The following is a 17,817-nucleotide window of genomic DNA, read 5'->3' as shown; positions in this document are numbered from 1 at the left end:
ACTATAGGGAAAATCGTCACATTCGTTACGGTACAATCAACATTTTTCTCATTCAAATTTCTCTTGTCCATCATAAAATTTAAAGAAAATGAGCAATGTGTTGTAGAGCATGTTTTGCTAAAGAAATTATGTATCGCAAGAACTTTACTGCTATTGTGTTTGAGTGATTTAAAAAAAAATCTATTTTTGTGTTAGTTGGGTGGGAAGTTTTGGGGAAAATCCTGAAAATGGCTGATAAGGAGAGATTTAAACTGGCTCTTACCTCCTGGTGATTTTACAGTTGAAATTGTAGAACAAGGACTGTTTGTATGCCAGCCAGTCCTCGATGACCAGTAGGTACAAGTTGGTCAGTGGCAACGCTGTGACGTAATAGAATCCTGACATACAGGGACCCGACACGTTCCCGGTTATCATTCCACTCGGGCCTGTCGGGAAAAGGGAGACAATTCCTCATTATCTTGTGTGACATAGAGCAACAACAACAACAAAAATCTACGAAAGCTAGGATGTAACTAATTATAGAGTATAACTCACATCATGAAAATGTTCTATAAAAAGAATAAAGTTGACGTCACGTGGCTCTTTGGGTTTTGTTGGGGTTTTTTTGTTGTTTTTTTTTTTTTTTGTTTTTTTTTTTGTGTTTTTTTTATTTTTTTTTTTGTTTTGTTTTTTTTTTGTGTTTTTTTTTTTGGTTATTTTTTTTATTTTTCGGTTTTTTATTTTTTTTATTATTATTATTTTATTCTTTTTTGTTATGATTTTTTAAAGCTATTGTCACTTTAACGGACTATAAACATTAAATGTTAGACATAGTTTTGTGTATTGGTACGATCGACCTGGCAGGCAGGCAAGGTGAGTATTTGACGTAAAAGCGTGCCATCAATATGCATATTATGTAAATGTCCTAAGTCATAATAAATAATATTTGGAGGCGTCAGACCTACCAAGAGCTTCGTCCACAGCTTTGTAGCTGACTACGTCCTGGATACATCCAAAATCGTTGTGGAATTTTGGGATCTTGCCCCGGTTTTTGTGGTAGTCATCCATATCTTCCGGTGTCTGAGGTAGACCTTTGAGAGTCACCTGGGGATTGTGGGAAAACATATTGGACAGGTAATTATTATTTTTTTAAAATGAGCTTTAAAATTGAGCTTTATATAGCACAATATCCACTAAATGTGCTCAAAGCGCTTTACAAGGGGGCCCTGACCAACAGCAACATTTAACATGTAGGACGAGATATGACGCTTGTTAGGCGATATTACAATTTTTCGGACAAAGACAACGCTGTTAACGACCAGGTGCTCATTTTACACCTGAGTACGGTGAGAGAATGTGAGTAAAGAGCCTTTTCCAATGACTCAACTATGCGCCGAGCGCGAGGCTCGAACCCAGGACCTTCCGATCCGAAAGCGAGTGTCATACCACTAGACCACATAGCCGCATATACGTATATATATATATATTATACACACTGGCAAAACACCTATTCTACATTTTGGCCAAAAAACGTTGACTTTAACTCCCTCCTAACTTTAACCAGCCATTTCCAGAACTTTCCATGCACCATTAGGCCAATCCAACACAACAAAAAAAAAATATTTAAAAAATTAGATTTTTCTTACTCAAACAGAAAAGCAACAAGTACATTCTATACATTATATTGTTCAGCAAAATGAGCTTTACAACACGGTGTCAAGTTTTTTTTTATAGTGATAGTAAAAACTTTTCTTTAAATTTTATGATATAAAAGAATAAATAATAATGTGAAATTGAATGTAAGCTTCAATTTAATTACAAAAACAGATCAAATGAACGTTTCGGGTTTCCACTTTATCAGGATGAATGAAACATCACAGATGAATGAGATAATGTGGTAGTGGCGTAGTTAAGATGAATAAACAAAACATTGGTTGGTAGGAAATAGTATGCTCCTTTGCATGGAAGCACGAACCAAAATAGATATAAAGATATCAAGAAGAAACTAGAATGAGAAAATTGATGATTTCATCGTAACGAATGTGACGATTTCCCTATGGTTGGTGAGGAGAGGGTTAAGTGTGGATCAATCAAAACGACCGTCGATTTATGGTTTCAAACCTAAGTCCTAACATCAGTGTCATAAATAAAATAAAATGAAATAAATAAAATTCCCTTTATTCATCCCTTAGGGGAAATATGTCTCTAGGGTCTATTCCAAGGGAAGACTGGAATAACCCACGCGTCAGCCGCAGTGCAGCGCCGCAAACTGAGCTAGGACGAGGTGACTTGCTCAAGGCCACACAGCGCAGCCGGTATTTAAACTCGGTACCTTTCGGGTACGAAGCAAAGACCGTACCTCTGAGCCACGCTGCCCGTATTTGAGACCATTAATTTGACAAGTCGGAAGTCATCTTAGAGAAAAATAAAGTGATCTTACATAACTACAGTATCTAGATACTGTGGAGGCCGTCCGAAAGCTCCTCGTGCTAGCATTTTTTTCAATTTGTATTTTCACTGTGAATATTTTGTCATGTGTTTATTGATTCGATTTGTCAATATATTACAGTAGCATTTTAAAAACTCTAGAACAAACCTTGATAGATTGGTGAAAGTTTAAATTTTCCTAATGCGTTTGCTTCTATCCGTTTAATGGAAAAAAAATTCCCTTTATTCATCCCAAAGGGGAAATTTGTCTCTAAGGTCTATTCCAAGGAATGACTGAAATAACCCAGGCGTAAGCCGCAGTGCAACGCCGCAAATTGAGCTAGGGCGAGGTTATTTGCTCAAGGCCACACAGCGCAGCGGCGGGTGATCGAACCCGGTACCTTTCGGGTACCAGCAAAGACCCTTACGCTATAGAAACCGGGATAAACTCCGGCCCCAATGGGTCTTGTGGCTCTACAAGACTTCCGTTTTGTTGTTTTCAAGATCTTTCTAATCTTGTACCAGTTGATTCCTCCTGTATTTTTTGTTTGTTTTTGAATTATTAATTTTTTCACACCTACCTTGGGTTCGGGCGGTGAAATGCTGCAGGATCCTTGGAAGTCGATGGACTCCCCTCTCTTGAAGAATTTGTGATGGAAGACCAGATGCTTCATGATCTCCCCTTCCTTACGTCCCAGAGTAACACTCTGATACCTGGTTTTGTCCAGATCGCTGGCCACCAGGAAATCGGGGTCCATCACCAAGTAGGCCGAGTTGTCGAATAGGTAACACCTGGGGTTGTTGTATAGGATTTTTTTTTAAGTATAGGCTATAAATGTATTATATGGATGAAGAGAGAAAGAAAGAGAGAGAGAGAGAGAGAGAGAGAGAGAGAGAGAGAGAGAGGAGAAAGAAGGAAAAAGAGGGAGGGAGAGTGAGAGAGAGAGGAGGAGGAGGAGGAGGAGTAGGAGGAGGAGGATGAGGAGAAGGACAAAAGAAAAAGAGGGAGGGAGAGTGAGAGAGAGATAGGAGGATGAGAAAGAATGAATAAGAGGGAGGGAGTGTGTGTGTGTGTGTGTGAGAGAGAGAGAGAGAGAGAGAGAAATAGAGAGAGAGATAGAGAGAGAGGAGAAGGAAAGAAAAAGAGGGGGGGAGAGGGAGGGAGAGTGAGAGAGAGGAGGAGGAGGAGGAGGAGAAAGAAAGAAAAAGAGGGAGGGAGAGTGTGTGTGTGTGTGTGTGTGTGTGTGTGTGAGAGAGAGCGAGAGAGAGAGAGGAGAAGGAAAGAAAAAGAGGGACGGAGAGTGAGAGAGAGAGAGTGAGAGAGAGAGAGAGAGAGAGAGAGAGGAGAAGGAAAGAAAAAGAGGGACGGAGAGTGAGAGAGAGAGAGTGAGAGAGAGAGAGAGAGAGAGAGAGAGAGAGAGAGAGAGAGAGAGAGAGAGAGAGAGCACTATGCCATCAACATGGTTGGGAATGTGACATTTTGGGTTTATGTATTTGTCAGTGCCAGGCTATAAGTTAACGATGGCTACGACCTGACTCACTCTAATATAATACCATTTTTGGGACGGAAGGTTTAATGCTGTCAGTATTTAAAACAACAACGTACCTTGTTTCACAGTTCGGTTCCCCGTTCGGACACGTATACGTTTGACCACAAGATTTTCGGAAATCAGAAGCTTGCATACTTTCTAGAGTTTTCTTCTGGAAATCGTCGTAGAGAATGTCCAGGCCTGTCACTGCCTCCACTCTCTCCGTAGCACACCGTCTGTATTCTTTGTTCGGACCTGCAGCCTTGCTCCGGTAACACACCTCTGGATAGGGAATAGATAGTATGTGTATCAAGTTGACGTCACTCAGGCCTCGTTATTGCTTTTTTTTTTTTTTTTGCCATCCGCGTTTGTGAGTAATTCTCACTAAACAGCTTTGTCTCTGTCCGAAAAAAAATGTAATATCACCTAACAGGCGTCATGTCTCGTCCTACATGTTAAAGGTTGCTGTTGGCCGAGGACCCTTTGTACAGCGCTTTAAGCACGTTTAGTGGATATTGCGCTATATAAAAGCTCAATTTTTTAATTATTATTTTTTTGCTACCATGTCGGGGATAACTAGGTCAGACCTGCCTATAGGGAATGAGATTAGCGGAAGAGTAGCGTCCCTTGATTGGACGTCACCCATAGTCTGTGACGTCACCGGCGGAAAAGTTATTAGAGAGAGAACGTCATGTTGGTTTTGTGCATGCGGCGAGGATGAGAGACGCATGCGCACAACCAACATGACGGTCTCTCTCTAATAATTTTTCCGCCGGTGACGTCACAGACTATGGGTGACGTCCAATCAAGGGACGCTACTCTTCCGCTAATCTCATTCCCTATCTGATTATGTAAACATTCGTAGTTTTAAAGAGATAATAGATAATAATGGTCGTTTTCGTTAACTTCATAAATCATCAATTTATTAACCCTCTTGAGGAGGAAAAAAACATTTCAAAATCTTATCAATTGTGTTGTCCGGTAACAAACTTTCATTTTCAGTAGGTTTTTGTCTTAAAATTTAAAAAAAAAGGGGAGGTGGGGGGGGGGGGGTAGCGTGGCTCAGCGGTACGCTCTTTGCTTCGTACCCAAAAGGTACCCAGTTCGATCGCCCGCCAACGCGCTATGTGACCTTGAGCAAGTCATCTCGTCCTAGCTCAATTTGCGGCGCTGCACTGCGGCTGACGCCTGAGTTATTCCAGTCTTCTCTTGGAATAGACCCTAGAGATAAAATTTACCTTATGAGATGAATAAATGGAATTTTTTTTTTTTTTTTTTTGAGATTTTGACTTTGAGATGCTCAAATATTTCTGAAAATTGAGCCGAAATCTCGTAAGTCTACGAATTTTATTTCATCTTCTTTCATTTTATTTAATAATAATAATAATAATAATAATGATAATAATAATATATAATAATATAATAATAATAATAATAATAATTAATAATAATAATAATAATAAAATAATAATAATAAATAATATAATAATAATAATAATAATAATAATAATAATAATAATAATATAATAATAATAATAATAATAATAATAATTAATAATAATATAATAATAATAATAATTAATAATATAATAATAATAATAATAATAATAATAATAATAATAATAATAATAATAATAATAATAATGATAATGATAACGATAATAACAGGCGTCATGTCCCGTTCTAAATGTTACGTGTTGCTGTTGGCCAGGGACCCCTTATAAAGCGCTTTGAGCACATTTAGTGGATATTGCGCTATATAAAGCTCAATTAAACCTCAATAAATAAATAATCTACTTACTGACATAACAATCGTCATCCACGTTGCATCGACAACCTCCCATCAGATTCCCCTTGGTGAAATTGGCACACTCCTCGTTGGACTTGGGGGTCATCCCTTCAAAGACGGCCTGGGAGATCGTGTTGATCTTGCCCACCCCTGCCGAATCCATGTAAGGGGTGGACACCGATGTCTTGTGGGGGGAGGCACTGGTCCGTTTGTACCAGGGGCGTCTGGAAGGGAGCAGAGATGATATAACATTCAATAATAATAATAATATATCTTTATTGTCCCCAAAAAGTGGCAATTTGTCATTTGGTTACACGTTTATAACTATACAATATTGACATAGACACACTCACACAAGATCCACACTAGTAACATCGTAGTTATCGTGGAAAAAAAAAATAAAAATATTGATTTGAAAATTCTCTTGGTATAGGGAATGAGATTAACGGAAGAGTTGCGTCCCTTGATTGGACGTCACCTGACAGAGAGAACGTCAATATGGTTTTGCGCATGCGTCTTTCTCGTCCTCGCTTTCGGTGAAGTATATCATGCCGTGTCAAACGATATATGACGTTCTCTCTCTAATAACTTCTCCGCCGGTGACGTCCAATCAAGGGAAGCTACTCTTCCGCTAATCTAATTCAAGGAAAATATGTGACCCCTCGTCTCAAAACGGTATTATGTCGGGATGGACCAGATGCTAAAAAGTCAAATTATAGTTAGTCTGGTCAAAAATAAATATGAAACGTTGGTATTTAGCACAGTAAAATATGATATATCTTCTCCTCTATAAAGCAAACAAACTCAACTTAAGCATGCTATTTCTGGCCACAAATTCCATTTTCAGCATCTTAATCATCCCGACTTAATACCGTTTAGAGACGTGGGTCACATATTATTATTATTACCCCTTCCACAGAAAAAAAAAATAAAAGGACCAGAACCATTAAATTTTTATTTTAATTGAGCTTTATATAGTGTAATATCCACTAAATGTGCTCAAGGCGCTTTACAAGGGGTCCCTGGTCCACAGCAACATTTATGTAGGACGGGGACATGACGCTTGTTAGGCGATATTACAATTTTTCGGACAAAGACAACGCTGTTAACGGCTATGTACACATTTTACACCTGAGTACGGTGAGAGAATGTGAGTAAAGAGCCTTTTCCAAGGACTCAACTATGCGCCGAGCGCGTGGCTCGAACCCAGGACCGTTTCGATCCGAAAGCGAGTGTCATACCACTAGACCACATAGCCGCACAGGCCGAAAATAACAGTGACCCATAGAGTCAACGCGCACACAAAAAAAATAATAAATAAATAAATAAATAAAAGGACCCGAACCATTGAGCTCTCTAGTAGTTAGAGTTGACCAGAATTCTTCGATTAAGGAAATTTCAGTAAATTGAGTAACCGCTCAGCCGTACCCATGACCAAACTTCGGTGACTCCCCATTGATTTGAACAATTTCTTGGTATAGGGAATGAGATTATCGGAAGAGTAGCGTCCCTTGATTGGACGTCACCTTACAGAGAGAACGTCAATATGGTTTTGCGAATGCGTCCCTCTCGTCCTCGCTTTTGGCGAAGTGTCTCATGCCGTGTCAAACCATATATGACGTTCTCTCTCTAATAACTTCTCCTCCGGTGACGTCCAATCAAGGGACGCTACTCATCCGCTAATCTCATTCCCTATTTGTAAATGTCTATTGACCGGTATTATACCAAAAAAAACAAAAAGTTTACCAAGTATAGTTGTGTGACACAAGACAAAGAACATTTTCGAAAACAATCAAGTTTCATTCAATTTTTATCATCATCATCATCATCATCATCATCATCATCATCATCATCATCATCATCATCATCATCATCATCATCATCATCATCATCATCATTATCATCATTATTATTATTATTATTATTATTATTATTATTATTATTATTATTATTATTATTATATATTATATTATTATTATCATCATTATTATTATTGTTATTTCATCATTTCCTAATATCAATTTAATTATCTTTAAAATCTATTATTATTATTATTATTTATTATTATTATTTATTATTATTATCATATTATTATCACATCATCTCGTTATCATGATTACTAATATTATTATCATTATCATCAGCATCATCATCATCATCATCATCATCATCATCATCATTTATTATTATTATTATTATTATTATATTATTATTATATTATTATTTTTATTATTATTATAACATCATCATCATCATCATCATCATCATCATCATCATCATCACGATCATCATCACCATCATTATTATTAATATTACCAATTACTCACTTGGTGGGGTCATAACCTCTCCTTGACCTATGACCTGGGTAAGTCCGAAATACCCCACTCCGCAGACCGACGTTGGTCCACTTGACCTGGTCCAAAGACTCAAACTTTCGTGTTCTCCAAATGTCCTCGATAGGGTATGTAATCAGCACATCGGCCCTGGGAATTGAGGGAAAATCTATGACTCTTTGAAAAACACATGAAATTGTGTTGGGGAAAATATCATCAGCAATAAAATGTTTGAATATTTCATATGGTACAAAAAAAACAAGGATTGATTCGTTGACTGATTAAATGATTAATTTATTTAATGTTAGATTAACTGACCAATTGATAATGATGATAATTTTTGGTGTCGAATTGCCACAATTGTAACAAAAATTAAAATGCAATGAATATGTTTATGTTGTGTATATCGCACGTGTGAAAGAAAGAGAGGAAGAGAGAGAGAGAGAGAGAGAGAGAGAGAGAGAGAGAGAGAGAGAGAGAGAGAGAGAGAGAGGGAGAAAATAAGTAGGAGTGAAATATCTGTTCAATGTTACAGTTATCATTTAACGTTATAACAATTGTAAATAAATGACAAATTGTCATATTTATGGACAATAAAAATTATTATTATTATATATTATTATTATTATTATTATTATTATTATTATTATTATTATTATTATTATTATTATTATTATTATTATTATTATTATTATTATTATTATTTTTATTATTATTATTTTATTATTATTATTATTATTTATTATTATTATTATTATTATTATTATTATTATTATTATTATTATTATTATTATTATTATTATTATTAAATTTATTATTATTATTATTATTATTATTATATTATTATTATATATTATTATTATTATTATTATTATTATTATTATTATTATTATTATTATTATTATTATTATTATTATTATTATTATTATTATTTATTATTATTATTATTATTATTATTATTATTATTATTATTATTATTATTATTATTATTATTATTATTATTATTATTATTATTATTATTATTATTATTATTATATGTAAGTAAATAAGTATGGAGATAAAGATAGAGGGAGTAAATCTGACTCATGAACGAACAACATGAGTCAGATTTACTCCTTTTATCTTTATCTCCATTTTATCGACTCATCTAGCACCTCTATTTACAAGTAAATAAGTAAGTTAGCAAGCAAGCAAGAAAGTACGTGAGTAAGGAAGTCTCGTAAGTTAGTAAGAAGGGCATAGTTGAGTCCCTGGAAAAGGCTCTTTACTCACAGAATCTCGCCGTATTCAGGTCTAAGTGTAAAATGAGCTCATGGCCGTTAACAGCATTGTCTTTGTCGGAAAGAATTGTGGTATCGTTTAACAGGCTTCATGTCTGGGCGTACATACTAATGTCTTTATCGGAAAGAATTGTGGTATCGTTTAACAGGCCTCATGTCTGGGCGTACATACTAATGTCTTTATCGGAAAGAATTGTGGTATCGTTTAACAGGCCTCATGTCTGGGCGTACATACTAATGTCTTTGTCGGAAAGAATTGTGGTATCGTTTAACAGGCTTCATGTCTGGGCGTACACGTTAAGGGTTGCTGTTGGCTAGTGAACCTCCTCCCCTGTAGATTGCTTTGAGCGCGTTTGCGGCTATGTGGTCTAGTGGTATGACACTCACTTTCGGCATAGTTGAGCCCTTGGAAAAGCCTCTTTACTCACTTTCTCTCACCGTACTCAGGTGTAACATGAGTACCTGACCGTTAACAGCGTTGTCTCTGTCCGAAAACAAATTGTACTATCGCCTAATAATCGTCCTACAAGTTGCATGTTGCTGTTGGCCAGGGACCCCTTTTAAAACGCTTTGAGCACGTTTAGTGGATATTGCGATATATAAATACTCTAGTTTTGTGGGTATTTATTGTGTTATAATGAGTAGGTGAAATTCAAGACGCCCTAAGTCACATCCTGGCAGAAAATGAGTTAACAATATCAAGCTATCTTTTAGACTCCATAGAATCACCAGAGAAAATTTGGAGTTTCAAAACACCCAGGGTATTGTTTTATGAGGCATACAAGACAAGTATTTTCCTCTTTCAGTCAATAAATAAATGACAAAATAGTGCGGTTTTCTTTGAATGATGAAATGGGATTTTAGTGCGTTTTAAAATTCACCTACTCAAATATACTCAAGTTTGTTTTTATTTTTATTTTGTTGTTGTTTTGTGTTTTTTTTTCTGTTTTTTGTGTGTTGTTTTTATTTTTTTGCTTCTTTTTCTTTTAGTTGCTTTGTTTTGTTTTGTTTTTACAAGAAGATCAAACCCCCTGCATCATGCTGCAGACGTATCAGGTTCCCTACCTGACGCCCTTGTTAAAGGTTTGCTTGCCACTCTCACAACCAATGTCCTCCTGGTAGCCGTTGATCCATAAATGGGCGTCCAGTGTTTTCTGCTCTAGACTGTCGTTGTATTGGTATTTGATTGGGTCACAGTGGCTCATTGGGGCTAGAATGGATGTGGATGATGATGATAAAAATGAATGAAACTTGATTGTTTCGAAATGTTCTTTGTCTTGTGTCACACAACTATACTTGGTAAACTTTTGTTTTTGGCATAATACCGTCAATAGACATTACAATAGGAATGAGATTAGCGGAGAGTAGCGTCCTTGATTGGCATCACCAGCGGAGAAGTTATAGAGAGAGAACGTCAATATGGTTGACACGGCATGAGACACTTCACCGAAAGCGAGACGAGGGACGCATGCGCAAACCTATTGACGTCTATCTGTAAGTGACGTCATCAGGGACGCTACTCTCGCTAATCTCATTCCCTATACCAGAAATTTAAATCAATAGGAGAATAGATATGTAGGTAAGGTTGGTGCGGCTATGTGGTTTAGTGGTATGACAGTATGTATTTGATTGGGTCACAGTGGCTCATTTGGGCTAGAATGGATGAATAGATATGTAGGTAAGGTTGGTGCGGCTATGTGGTCTAGTGGTATGACAGTATGTATTTGATTGGGTCACAGTGGCTCATTGGGGCTAGAATGGATGAATAGATATGTAGGTAAGGTTGGTGCGGCTATGTGGTCTAGTGGTATGACAGTATGTATTTGATTGGGTCACAGTGGCTCATTGGGGCTAGAATGGATGAATAGATATGTAGGTAAGGTTGGTGCGGCTATGTGGTCTAGTGGTATGACAGTATGTATTGATTGGGTCACAGTGGCTCATTGGGGCTAGAATGGATGAATAGATATGTAGGTAAGGTTGGTGCGGCTATGTGGTCTAGTGGTATGACAGTATGTATTTGATTGGGTCACAGTGGCTCATTGGGGCTAGAATCTAGCGTGTACCCAATCGTGTCTGGTGGTACGACACTCGCTCTCTGATCGGAAGGTCCTGGGTTCGAGCCTTGCTCGGCGCATAGTTGAGTAGTTGGAGAAGGCTCTTCACTCACATTCTATCACCGTACTCAGGTATAAAATGAGTATCTTTAACAGCGTTGTATCTGTCAGAAAAAAAATATTGTTATTTCGCCTAAAAGGCGTCATGTCCCGTCCTACATATTAAATATTGCTGTTGGTAAGGATGGACCCCTTGTAAAGCGCTTTGAGCACGTTTAGTGAATATTGCTCTATATAAAAACTCAATTATTTTTTTAATGTTGAAATTTAGCAATGATAGGAAATTAGGACTGATGGTTTTACAGTATTTTCTCCTCTAAAATGTCGTTGTGTTGGTATCTGATTGGGTCACAGTGACTCGTTGGGGCTGGAATTGGGTCACAGTGACTCATTGGAGCTGGAATTGGGTCACAGTGACTCATTGGGGCTGGAATTGGGTCACAGTGACTCATTGGGGATGGGATAGTGTACAAACGAATGAATGAATAAATCTGAAAATTTGAAATTTGGAAATGATACAAAATCACAACTGAGAGTTCCAGGGTTTTCCCCCTCTAGACTGTCGTGGTGTTGGTATTTGATTGGGTCACAGTGAGTAATACGCTTCAAGAGTCGTAACGTCACTTCCCTCGTAATGACGCGTGGTAAATTAGTGACTGGCCCTAAACTATCGGAACAATGGCTGACGCCCGGATGAAATATTTCTCCGATGAGCATAAAAGCGTATCCAGAGGAGAAATAAAAGCCATTATAAATCTGATCATGTTTTGACTTTTAAACATTCTGATCACAAGACATATGAAATGATTTAGCCAGCATGAAGAATAAAAAGTACAGATTTTCTTTGTTTAGAACCACGATGGCCGCCGTTGCTGGGCGACGTGACACCAGACTATTGAATCCAATTACTTTTTGGGTGGCTTGGGAATGGGCACAAAAATGAATAAATATAATATAAATTTGAAAACTTGTAGAACGCATTTCCATGTAAATCAAAACTGATGGGTGCCTAATTTTTTTCTCCACTAAACACTCATTTTCATTTTACTGATATTTAATTGGGTCACCGTGACTCATTTGGCTTGGATCTAAAAATAGGTATCTACAGAAAAAATAGGAGCAATATTTTTTAAAAGACAAATAAATCATTATTCATTGTGGCTTGTACTCTTGAGCACGGTCACGAATCACGATCCTCTGCGGTGCGCATGAAATCTGTTGCTTTTTAAGTCACATTTGGCCATTCTTAGGTTATTTAGATAAGTCATTCTTTGTCTTCCTCTAGCTCTCTTTCCTTCGATCATCCCAGATGTTACCAACTTTTCTATTCCGTCTCTTCTCCACACATGTCCCAGAAACCGCAACTGCCTCTTTCTGATGTTATCGATCAGTATTCTTCCCTTTCTCACAGTCGTAACGTCACTTCCCTCGTAATGACGCATGGTAACCTAGTAACTGGCTTAAATACTTACCTAAAAAGATAGTGGAGTACTTGGTACTGATTGTCAGTTTCGGGTATCGATCCGCGTCCGCCGTCATCTCCAGACGCTCGACAACGCCCGGCAGTTTTTCCCTCAGTAATTTACTGTTGTACATCTTGAGAAGGTTGAAGTAGCTGTCGCCAATCTTCGACCGGTCCGTGGGCTCTTGGGCTCGCCGGAATTCCTTGAATAACAAATCAAATCTTTTATCTTTTTTTTTTTTTTTTTTTTTTTTTTTTTTTTTTGTGCGGCTATGTGGTCTTGTGGTATGACACTCGCTTTCGGATAGGAAGGTCAGGGGTTCGAGCCTCGCTTGGCGCATAGTTGAGTCCTTGGAGAAGGCTCTTTACACACATTCTCTCACCATACTCATGTGTATAATGAGTACTTGGCCGTTAACAGCGTTGTCTCTGTCAGAAAAATAAAGTGATAACGCCTAACAGGCGTCATGTCCGTCCCACATGTTAAGTGTTGCTGTTGGCCAGGGACCCCTAGTAAAGCGCTTTGAGTACGTTTAGTGGATATTGCGCTATATAAAAGTTCTAATTTTGATTTTTTAAATTATTATTATCAAGAAAATATGTGACTGAATTGAAGAATGTATCGATAAAGATGAGAGAAGAAATATTGAAATGGTCTGGACATGTTAAGAGACGAGAGAGGGAGTACGTGGGAAAGAAAATATTTGATATACAATTAGCGGGAAAGAGAAAAAAGGGATGCCCAAGGACTAGATGGTTGGATAGGGTAAAGGACGATTTGAAAGAACTGGGCCTGGAGGAAGATGATGCTATGAACCGAGATGCATGGAGATGTGGCATTCATTATGACAACCCTGCAATATGCGGGATAAGTTGAAACAAGAAGAAGAAGAAGAAGAAGAAGAAGAAGAAGAAGAAGAAGAAGAAGAAGAAGTAGAAGAAGAAAGAAGAAGAAGAAGAAGAAGAAAAGAAGAGAGAAGAAAGAGAAGAAGAAAAGAGAAGAAGAAGAAGAAGAAAGAAGAGAAGAAGAAGAAAGGAAAGAAGAAGAAGTAGAAAAGAAGGTAGAAGAAGAAGAAGAAGAGAAGAAGAAGAAAAGAAGAATAGAAAAGAAAGAAGAAGAAGAATAAAAAGAAGTAGAAGTGGAAGAAGAAGAAGAAGAAGAAAAGAAAAGAAGAAGAAGAAGAAAGAGAAGAAAGAAGAAGAAGAAAAGAAGAAAAAGAAGAAGAAGAGAAGAAGAAGAAGAAGAAGAGGGAAGAAAAGATGAGGAAGAAAGAAGAAGAAGAAGAAGAGAAGAATGAAGAAGAAGAAGAAGAAGAAGAAGAAGAAGTAGAAGAAGAAGAAGAAGAAGAAGAAGAAGAAGAGAAGAAGAAGAAGAAGAAGAAGAAAGAAGAAGAAAAGAAGAAGAAGAAGAAGAAGAAGAAGAAGAAGAAGAAGAAGAAGAAGAAGAAGAAGAAGAAGAAGAAGAAGAAGAAGAAGAAGAAGAAGAAGAAGAAGAAGAAGAAGAAGAAGAAGAAGAAGAAGAAGAAGAAGAAGAAGAAGAAGAAGAAGAAGAAGAAGAAGAAGAAGAAGAAGGGAAGAACGAAAGAAAGAAAGAAAGAAATTGTGTGATCTACTGTATGAAAAGGGTATTACCTTCCGGGTAAACCAAGTACCAAATCAACGTTACAGTGATCCAAAATGCAAGGCTTTTGTTTTAGCTATTGTAAGAAACTATGTCTATTGTATTAAAAGAAACATATAAACTTAATCTAAATTTCATATTTTTACTATAAAATAAATATTTTATATTATATAGATAGTATGCGCTTGGCTAAGAAGTTCACAACATTGCCATCCGGAAGTATAACGGACCAACACACAAAATTATTTGTAACCTTAAACGTTTATAGTCTGGTTATTAAAGCTTAGTGAGAATTACTCATAACTATGGGTGACAAAAAAAAAAAACAATAACAAAGACCCCAGTGACGTCAACTTCATTCTATCTATAGATAGTATGCAGATGACGTCAATCAGGCCTTTGTTATTGTTTTTGCCATCCGCGTTTGTGAGTTTTTCTCACTAAACTGTATTAACCAGACTATAAAAGTTCATGGTTACACAGAGTTTGTGTGTTGTTCCGTTATACTTCCGGATGGCAATGTTGTGAACTCCTTGGCCAAGCGCATTCTATCTATAGAGAGAGTGAGAGAGAGAAAGAGAGAGAGAGAGAGAGAGAGAGAGAGAGAGAGAAAGACCATTGAATATTCAAAACAGCTCACCATAGATACCATTAAGTAAAAATTCCACAGTTTTCTCCACTTACCATATCCTCCGGAGCCAGGCTAAAGGCGAATGAATATTCCTTGTCCAGAATAGTCCCATAGTAATATGTCTGTGGAGGAAGTTAATGACATGTGTTCACCTTATGACCAGTGTGATTTTGATGAGGAAAAACCTGGCCAATTAAAATAATAATTAATAAATATAATATAATATATATATATATATATATATATATATTATATATATAAAATTAATAGATTTCAGTACTCGTCCTAATAAATAAAAAATTCTATAGACAGTATGCGCTTGGTTAAGAAGATCACAACATTGCCATCCGGAACTATGACGGACCAACACACAAAACTATATTCAACCATGAACATTTATAGTCCGGTTCGTACAGTTTAGTGAGAAGTACTCATAAATGTGGATGGCAAAAACCAATAACAAAGGCTTGAGTGACGTCATCTGCATACTATCTATATTCAACCATGAACATTTATAGTCCGGTTCGTACAGTTTGGTGAGAAGTACTCATAAATGTGGATGGCAAAAACCAATAACAAAGACCAGAGTGACGTCAACTTCATTCTATCTATAAAGACCGGTCTATTTAAAAAGATACCATGCGGCACGAGGGTGCAACGGGGTCTCGATAGCTCAGTTGGTAGAGCACTCGTTTCACACGCAAAGGGGCGAGATCGATCCCGGGTGAAGTCGAGATTTCTTTTCTTATCCCCCTGTCAATCCATCAGCAAATGTGTAGCTCTGGCGGAAAGTACTTTGCGATAGACTAGCGTCCTATCCAAAAGGTAGCAAGCAACTGCCTTTGTCCGTATCACGCTAAAGACACCGGGATAAACTCCGGCTCCATGAGCCCAATGGCTCTGAAGGACTACAACTACAGCGCAACATAGTAAAATTGACCATTTAGGGATAAGTTTCGTGCACCAGATAAAAAAACATAATGCCGACATCGAGGCTTGAATCTCGACCAGTGGTTTTCAAAATGGGGCCAGCAAAACCATTTCTGGGTCCGCGAAGCCATTTTCTTTTGGGGGGTGGGGGGGGGGGGGGGACCACGAAAATGTTGCTCATTGATAAAGGATTTTTAAGACACATGATAGATAGGTACCCACTTCTCAATTCAAAAGACAAAAACCGAATTGTTGCATAAATTGAAGCTTTTGAATGAAATTAGTTTCTGAAAATTGACTACAGCGGCCTTTGTCGTGCACTTCTAATGAATGTATCAAAACCTAAAAATTGCACAAACTTTTAAAGGAGACCGCTGATTTCAATTTTCTGAGAAGTTTCAGAGAATCACTGATCTAAAAAAAAATTGAGCATTTATATAGCGCAATATCCACTAAACGTGCTCAAAGCGCTTTACAAGGGGTCCCTGACCAACAGCAACATTTAACATGTAGAACGAGACATGACGCCTGTTAGGCGATATTACAATTTTTCGGACAGAGACAAGGCTGTTAACGGCCAGGTTCTCATTTTACACCTGAGTACGGTGAGAGAATGTGAGTAAAGAGCCTTTTCCAGGGACTCAACTATGCGCCGAGCGAGGCTCAAACCCAGGACCTTCCGATACGAAAGCGAGTTTCATACCACATTGGTGTTGTGCTTTAACTTATTCTCTCATCCTCCCCCACCATCTCGCCCTTTCCCCTAAAACGTTTGACCACATAGAACTGGTGGTTATTGATAAAAGTTGTATGAAAGATTCAACAGAGCCGATGGGGATTTCATTTCTCTCGGGAAGCCTTTTTTCCCTAATCTTATTTATTTATGTATTTATTTATTTATTTATTTATATTCATTTGAAGAAATATTCAGATATGAAGTTGAAGTTTTGCCTCTAAAGAGTTAATTAAAACAGACCACAAACGTTTCGTTGCTTACCCTCGGTGTTGAAGTTTTGCCTATAAAGAGTTAATTAAAACAGACCACAAACGATTCGTTACTTACCCTTGGTGTTGAAGTTTTGCCTCTAAAGAGTTAATTAAAACAGACCAAAACGTTTCGTTGCTTACCCTTGGTGTTGAAGTTTTGCCTCTAAAGAGTTAATTAAAACAGACCACAAACTTTTCGTTACTACCCTTGGTGTTGAAGTTTTGCCTCTAAAGAGTTAATTAAAACAGACCACAAACTTTTCGTTAATTACCCTTGGTGTTGAAGTTTTGCCTCTAAAGTGTTAATTAAAACAGACCACAAACGATTCGTTACTTACCCATGGTTTGAGTTTTCCTCTAGAGTTATTAACGACCAAACGTTTCGTGCTTACCCTTGGTGTGAAGTTTGCTCTAAGATTATTAACAGCAACTTCGTCTACCTGGTTTCCATCTGGCTTGCACTCTTTTCGCTGTCTCCTTGCAGCATCTCCTTCTCGATGTCAGAGAACTCTGCAGGGTTGCCGTCCTTGTCCAGCTCTAGCTTGGAGATGGGGATGAAGATTGGATCCTCCAAAAGCTAGAAGGTGAGGGGGGGGGAGGTGGCGGATGAGAGGAAGGGAGGGGGGAAGGGGAGGAGGGAGGGAGGGAAAGAGGAAGGAAGGGAAGGAAGGAAGGAGGGAGGGATTGGAGGGAGGGAATTAGAAAGGAAGGGAGGGAGGGGTGAAGTAATGG

General features: G+C 37.6%; 1 protein-coding gene across 1 annotated transcript in view; it reads right to left on the bottom strand.

Moving 5' to 3' along the window:
- Positions 1 to 17,817, bottom strand: part of LOC144971227 (voltage-dependent calcium channel subunit alpha-2/delta-2-like) — a 42,072-nt gene that overhangs the window by 2,394 nt on the left and 21,861 nt on the right. Inside the window, 11 exon segments of the mRNA XM_078911739.1 lie at positions 263 to 425; positions 945 to 1,083; positions 2,988 to 3,198; positions 4,013 to 4,217; positions 5,737 to 5,948; positions 8,052 to 8,207; positions 10,403 to 10,547; positions 12,927 to 13,119; positions 15,222 to 15,290; position 17,478; positions 17,517 to 17,662. Coding sequence (XP_078767865.1) covers positions 263 to 425; positions 945 to 1,083; positions 2,988 to 3,198; positions 4,013 to 4,217; positions 5,737 to 5,948; positions 8,052 to 8,207; positions 10,403 to 10,547; positions 12,927 to 13,119; positions 15,222 to 15,290; position 17,478; positions 17,517 to 17,662 — 1,640 coding nt within the window.

The sequence above is a fragment of the Berghia stephanieae genome, chromosome 1 (genome assembly GCF_034508935.2).
Source record: "Berghia stephanieae isolate SIO BIC M18660-M18661 chromosome 1, UCSD_Bste_1.3, whole genome shotgun sequence".
NCBI lineage: Eukaryota > Metazoa > Mollusca > Gastropoda > Nudibranchia > Aeolidiidae > Berghia > Berghia stephanieae.
The sequence above is the reverse complement of the archived record's forward strand: the minus strand, read 5'-3'. Positions and strand labels throughout refer to the sequence as shown.